The sequence below is a fragment of the Akebia trifoliata genome, chromosome 6 (assembly GCF_017979445.1).
Source record: "Akebia trifoliata isolate Shusen 1 chromosome 6, ASM1797944v1, whole genome shotgun sequence".
Classification (NCBI taxonomy): Eukaryota; Viridiplantae; Streptophyta; class Magnoliopsida; order Ranunculales; family Lardizabalaceae; genus Akebia; species Akebia trifoliata.
This window is the reverse complement of record NC_141380.1, coordinates 1,879,400-1,887,116: the sequence shown is the minus strand read 5'-3', so window position 1 is coordinate 1,887,116 and position 7,717 is coordinate 1,879,400. Positions and strand designations below refer to the sequence as shown.

The window sequence follows — 7,717 nt, the reverse complement described above, 5'->3', positions numbered from 1 at the left end:
CACCCCAACTTTTACTTATTACTACCCAGATTAAAAATAAAGAAAATAAATGAAGAGTGAATCTCCATTTCGTGGAAATTTCGAGTCTGGTACATTGCTTATTTTAATTTCCAAAACATGCTTTTCTAGTGAATTCTTCATTTTTTATAATCAACGAATTCGCTGATAAATACTAGTAATTTTGCCATATCAATAATCTCTCTAGTAATTTATCAACAAATTCGTTAATTATAAAAGTGACGAATTCACTAGAAAAACATGTTTTAAGAATTAAAATGAACAGCGTATTGGAAATAGAATTATGACAGAAGGTGCTCACTTTTTGGGAAATATCTCATAAATGAATGGTTGAGAATAAATAAAAGTTTGGGTGCTAATAAAAGTTCTCTTTTTTTTTTTTCCCCTCGATTACTATTTTCTGGGTATAGGATTTTATGACTTATGAGTCTAATCAAAATTTTAAACAACTAGTGAAATTGTTTAAACAAGTTTTATAATACTTTGTAATGTTTAAAGGGTGTGTTTTAATCTTTAATTGAGGTGTGTAAAATAATTTAAGAAATTAGGGTGTAACAAGTCAAAGTTGAGGGTGCCAATAGCAGCTCTCTTTTAATTTTCTGTTAAAAAACGGTCGACAGATGGAACAGGGAAGACGGTGCTCCATTCGCGCCTCTTCAACTGACTTATTTTCCCTTTTTTATTTTAATTATTTATTTATTTTTACGGTTTCGATCATTGGTGTCAATGTCGTTGTTCGACGAAAAATACGAGAAAAAAAAAAAACAAATTTCAACGCGTTTGTTATTGTTGCTCCTCTAACTCAAGAGTGGATGACGAGGCCTTCTTCTCTCTCTGATCGAATCTAGTCTCACAGTAAATCTAAATTGCTGGGAATACAAAAGATTTTACAAAAGAGAGCGAGAGAGAGAGATCAGTTCGTGATCCGAAAAGCAGCAAAGAAGCGAAATCTAATATTGGGATCTTTGTTGCCAAACGAGGAAGAAATTCAGCCCGAAAACAATAAAAGTTATACGATTTGTAAGATATGTGTGTGTGTGAATCTAATATAGATTGAAGCATTTTCGATTGATCTGGACAAAGTGAATTTTGGTAGATCTGATTATAGGAGAGCCAAAAAAAAAAAAAAGGTTAATTTGCTAGATCTAGAGAAATATAGCGGACAAGGATCATAATTTTGATGAGATTAGAGAGAATCGTTCCTGAATTGTTGAAGATTTAGAAGAAATTAGAGAAATTAGTCGTAATTGAGTTTGGTGACAGAGAGAGGGAGAAAGAAAGAGATCTGGATCGAGGATATGAGCAAAGAACAACCTATGAAGCTAGATGACGAGCAGATCGCAGAGCTCCGAGAGATTTTTCACTCATTTGATCGAAACAATGACGGTAGCCTAACACAGCTCGAGCTTGAATCGCTCCTCCGATCTCTTGGCCTAAAACCAAGTGCGGACCAGCTTGAATCTCTAATCCAAAAGGCTGATACTAACAACAATGGCCTTATAGAATTTTCAGAGTTTGTCGCCCTCGTGGCACCAGAACTCCTCTCATCGAGATCCCCTTACAATGAAGAGCAGCTTCAGCAGCTCTTTCGATTGTTTGATCGTGATGACAATGGTTACATTACAGCGGCAGAATTGGCTCATTCAATGGCCAAGCTAGGCCATGCCCTTACAGCGAAGGAGCTTACAGGGATGATCAAGGAAGCTGACACTGATGGTGATGGTCGAATCAGTTTTCAGGAGTTCTCTCAGGCTATCACCTCGGCTGCCTTCGATAATTCATGTTCGTTAGAAAATATCGGATAGATACTCTGGTGCGTCTTCTTCTCTGTTTTCTTTCCCTCTTTCACGTTTCGAGATTCATTGATTCGATGTTAGTGAGAAGTGATTTTAAGGTACCACACAATTAAACTGATAAATGATTTTACAAATTCAAATTTAAAATGAAAGAGTCCTGAGTCCATCAATGGTGTCTCAAGAGAGCCTACATTGCTTTCTTGCTTTGGGGTCTGGGTTAGAAGGAGAAGACTACTACTCTAGAAACAGAAGAACCAACACACAAACTATACAACTTCCCTTTTTACTAAGAATCAGACTTTCACACCTTTTTGGATAGTAGTTTAGAAATAAAGAATGAAGAAACCCCTAAGAACTGAAACTTAGTATAAAAAACCTTGCAGACTTGCACATGGTGTCATCTCTTATATGAATTGAGTCTGGTGTTCCCAATTTTCTTGACTGAATTTTGCGGATGTTACAAATGAATTATATTAATGAAATCCTATCTGTACCTATACTTCCAAATGGTCTACACTTCCCTAAGCTCTCATTTCAGGTTAAACTCTGTACAAACACTTAGATCAATCCTATTAGATATACCAATGAAGTATTATACTAGTTTTTTTTTTAATTTTTTTTTATGGGTTATACTAGTTAGACTCACAACGCAATAAATCGTGCCTTGCCCACGATTTAAGCTGACCCAAAGAGAAGAACATAACAATTGATTGTGTTAATTTTTTTTTTTCTTTTCTGATGGGTGTGGATATCGGGTGTTGAGTTTAGTTCCACATCGGAAATGCATTGCCTTGTCTCTCTCCTTATAAGCTCCTAGGCTTCTTCACTCATTGTCAATTGGTTTTGAGTTGGACCCCCAAATTTACCATGGTATCAGAGCGCGTCTTTCTCTCCTCCACGTCACTGATTTCATATCTCCACGTGCTTTTGCCCAGTCTGGCCCACACGTGCGGGGGAATGTTGAGTTTAGTCACATTGCCTTGTTTCTCTCCTTATAAGCTCATGAACCTCTCCGCGTATTGCCAATTGGTTTTGAGTTGAACCCCCAAATTTATCATTTGGAAACAAGATTCATTTTGTGGTCCAGAATCCTCAGGCTAAGGCTTCGATGTTGATGTTGAGGGTAATGGTAAGCTGGGCTTGAAACCACAACCCCATGGAGGTTGCTTTGGAGCATGTCAACCAAATGAGCTATGGGTCTCCTAGGTGAGATCATAATGTTAGTGCTCCTCACATTATTTTTCATGGGCTTCTTTCACAGGCCCATCAATGTGAATACCAAACTACAATGAAAAGATGAAACTTTCTAGGGTATCTTTCCTGATTTCTGTAATTTGGGGTATTAGAAGGTCCAACAACTATTTTCCATGAGGACAGTAACAATCTCAAACCATGAAAACATCTTTTAAAGGTGGTTAAAATGATTTATAACCATCTAATGAGAGCCTTCATGAGACAATGGTCACTTAAATGAGGCTATAGTATATTATATAAGATTGATTTAATTTAGTTTCAACTTTCTACAATCCTTTTAGAACTTCATTTCAAATTGGTAGGATTGGATTCAAGTATATATGGTCGTTCAACTTGAAAAGTTTTGAAACACTTATGAGAGAACGATTCAGAATCGATCAATTTAATGTTACAATACTTATTTGAAACCTTTTTCTACATGGGAAGGTATAGAATCATATGATTCCAGCCAAAAAAAACAGGTATCAGAATAGAAACTATTGAGGTAGGTACTTAAAGTGATCATTGTCCACAAATGGCTGTAAATGCATGAAGATTATTAGTGAATAAAAGTGTTTACGAATCAATATGGAACCAAATAAACACTGAGTGAACAATAAAGAGGGATAATGACCCAAAGAAATAGTAAGTGAATATGGATCAGTTAATTATAAAGAATCGTGATAATCTGACTACCCCACGTGCCAAACTCAATCGACTATCCTGACATGACAAGTTCAGGAACTGTAGATCTGCGCTCCTCTAGATACATACAAGGAGCGCAAATCTACAGTTCCCGAACTTGTCACATCAAATAGTCGATTGAGTATGCCACATGGGGGAGTCAGATTATTACCATAATTATCGCAGTATCTGATTTAAAAAAATCTACACATCTATATCTTCATAGATGTTTCACAAAAATTAACGTTTTGTCCATCACATACACGTATCATCTCGAGATAACCATTGGCTGTGCAGGACCAAAGGATTTGTAGAGTTACTATTGTTGGAGGTTTACTAAATACGGAAACTTTAGAGGATTAACCTCAGTCTAGGAATCATAATCACCAAGTCGGGGTTTGGAAATAAATTGGCACAAGAATAATTCGAAACATACGGTAAAATCGAAAAATAATTAGAAAAAAATCGTGAAAAAGAATGTTATGGTATAATTGTTCCTACTTGATGTTGCTCACATATTATATAAGGGTCCCGTTCGGCACCCTAAGTTTTACCACACACTTTAACAAACGCGTTTTGTCTTACATGGGTTAGAAGTTTCGGAATGAGCTGATTTTTGGTGAGGATGATCTCTATGGTGAGGAGATCATCCTCATCAAAAATCAGCTCATTCCAAAACTTCTAACCCCATCAAAATTGATTTACAAAAAATGGACGGTCCACGATTTTTCAACATGTAAACATGGGGCTAAACATTCGGAATGGGCTGATTTTTGGGGAGGATGATCTTCTAATCATAGAGATCATCCTCACCAAAAATCAGCTCATTCCAAAACTTCTAACCCATGTAGGACAAAAAACGTTTGTTAAAGTGTGTGGTAAAACTTAGGGTGCTGAACATTTCCCATTATATAATCAAATACCATTTTAAATTATAATAATAAATCACTAAACCCCATATTAAATTACAACATGTGACCACAAGTCTACAACACAACCAAAGTTTATATTACTCAAATTATAAAAAGATTACAACCATGAGGTATAAGTTAAGATTCATAAATCAATGTCATCTTTATTTGCATCCTCATTATCTAAAATACTTAATCGGTAAAATGATCAACATCATCTATATCAATGTCATCTTCTCTTACTACTATATAGAGATCATCTTTTATTCTTTTCAATTTAATTATAGAATTTGTGATTTAATCCTAATGTTCATGGTTAAATGGTGAAGTTCGTGAAGTCGATACTTAATGAAAATATTACGATTAAATCAACTAAGGAAAATGTCATGATTTAATCACAACATTTTCAATAAGTCGTAGATTCTAGCAACTATTGTTGGAATCACGAATTCTTTAAAAATGTAAATACCACCAAGTCCAAGAAGGAAACGTAATAGTGTGATTGATAATTATTCCCCCAAAAAAATCTGCCAATACAAATCTCGAGGTGTGAGGAAAGTGAAATCTTTATAAAAGTTTTTGGTAGAAGGAGAAGATATGTCCCTCAAGTCGTACATTGGACCTGAAGAGTTCTTCATCCCAATTCCTCAACTAAGGAGAAATTCAACCAAAGAGTCTATCCAATCGAATTAATTACACATATGGAAAACTACCTAATTTTCATTGAATAATCAAAAGTCCACCAAACCATAATGACTAAAACCTGAATTATATAAGAAGCCTCTCTAAGTGTTGGTATCAAGTAGTTAATCAATCTGCTTGTCAATGGTCATTACTTCCATATAGAAGAGAAGATCAATGACCCCAAGTTTGACTTTGAACTTTTCTAACATCAAATCAAATCACGTGTGATGCACAATATAAGAAATACAACTGAGAAAAGGAAGAAAAGAAGTCTCTTTTGGGCATGATCCCTAGGGAACATCTTTCCATCTCAACTGTTCGTTTGATGGAGAATCACAACCTTTGCATGAGTCTAGTGTTTCTCTTTGACTTTCCTTTTAGATTGTAATATTTTCCTCCTAGACCAAGAAAACGCTGTGAGGGATTGAGAATTATTTTTTTAATGAGAAGAAATGAAAGGTTTCAAAGAATTTTCTCCAAATAAACGTATTATATTTTTATTTTAATTCGTTCTAGCAAGGTAGGGATACCAACCACAGATTTCATCTTTGGGGAGTAAACATAATTCAAACCCACGAGAGAATTTTCGGGAGAAAGTACAAAATTAGGCATGAATAAGATGCCAAAATTATCATCTACAATTTGTAAATGTTTAGCATACAAGGGACATCTCTCGTGTTAAAATGATTTTTTTATATTAAATGTACTTGCTTTATTAAATGAATAAAGATTTTCTAACATCCTGACGACATGTATTATAATCATAGATTTTTTGTTTTCTTGGGATACTATTCCACATATTTATGGGGATGTACTATTGTGTATCCCAAGAAAAAAAAATCTATGGTTCTAAACAATATCATATTTGGAGTGTCAAAAAATCATGACTCTTATTGAGTTAGGTCATGTTGCAGTGACCTCAAGATTGTAACTCATATTGCACATCCTGATGTAAAAGTGTACAGGAACCATAGATGCTTTTTCACTTGAGGCTCTTTCACATCAGGATGTGAGATGTGAGGTACAATGTTGAGGTCACTTCAATATTATTTTATTGAGAGATATTATTACCACACTGACTTTTGCTAATGTCGCACCAACTCTTATGTAAATCATCAAAAAAATTGCACACAATTGGTGTGGTATTAGCAAAAGTTAGTGTGATAATAGTAGTTCTATATTCTATTAAATTTACATTTATACTTGGATATTTGCATTTAAGTAATGCTAGAGTGACTTCCCAAGACACTGGGTTTGACATACTGAGTCAACCCCGAGTTATTCACATAACCATATAAGTTTTTCAACTCGTATCTCAATTTTTTTTTCTTTGCTTTACTTGAAGTTGAATCAAGGGTGAGTAAAACTAAATTTAAAAAATGAAGTATCACCCTTTTTTTTTTTCTAAGTTATGCTACCTAGGAGATATATTTTCTATGCTAAATATTTTTAAAACGTATATTTTGACGCTTTGCTTGGTAGATTTGCGGAAAGACATTTTCTTTAATTTTTTTTAATCCTAAGCCATATGTGAGAAATATTACAAAATTCTTGCTAAATCACCCACGCACCTTAGAATAAATCTTCTCCATCAAGGTGTAAGTGATCCATCACTCTAGGGTTTGAAATGCAAATCACTCATCGAATAGTTTCGTGTTGATGGTGATATTTGAGGGAATCGTCAATCAACAAAGTATGGAACATGGGTTGTTTGAGAAACCAAATCTAAAAGGAAGAATTGCTTGATGGCTATTGCTCGTTTCTGAATTCAATGTAATTACTTATGGGACACAAAAGTCAATAGGTGTGTGATAGTCGAATACCTTTCAACACACACCTGCTTACGGAATGTAAATAGTGCATCAAATGATTTTTGACCACCTTCACCTCTATGGTCTTATCTTAACCTCTAGAAGGTATAAAAATCAAATCACTCACGATAGATCAAAGAGATGAAATAGAATAGTTATATAGCTATTTGAACGAAGGTGTTTGTGTAGAGAGGATGATTTATTAATGATTATTGTGTTGTGTACGAGATGTCTTGTATTCTATTACGCTACGCAAAGTTGCAGGGGGCAGCGCCCAATCCAAAAAGGGAAATTTAGTAATATATTCTTAAAGAATTTTTAATTTGGGGGATTTCTATTTTTGGAAATAATTGCGCTTTTAGCAATTTTGATTTTATAAATAGAGATCTTAAAGACTGTAAAACTCAAGAGAAAATAGTGATTATTCTTGATATGATCTGTGGAACTAGGCACACTATTGAACCATGTGAATCTTTGTGTTTTGGGCGATTTGTTTTTGTCGTCTTTGCCATTTCATTTTATTTTCACATCTTGAATGATTATAGAATCCTAATACACATTAATAGATATTACATCAACC

General features: G+C 34.5%; 1 protein-coding gene across 1 annotated transcript; it reads left to right on the top strand.

Annotated features, from left to right (window-relative positions):
- The first annotated feature begins 692 nt into the window (after positions 1–692).
- LOC147399504 (putative calcium-binding protein CML11) lies at positions 693–4,240 on the top strand. The gene has a single exon (XM_086444881.1). The coding sequence runs from the start codon at positions 1,317–1,319 to the stop codon at positions 1,821–1,823; it is 507 nt and encodes a 168-aa protein (XP_086301007.1). The 5' UTR covers positions 693–1,316; the 3' UTR covers positions 1,824–4,240.
- The last annotated feature ends 3,477 nt before the right edge of the window (positions 4,241–7,717 follow it).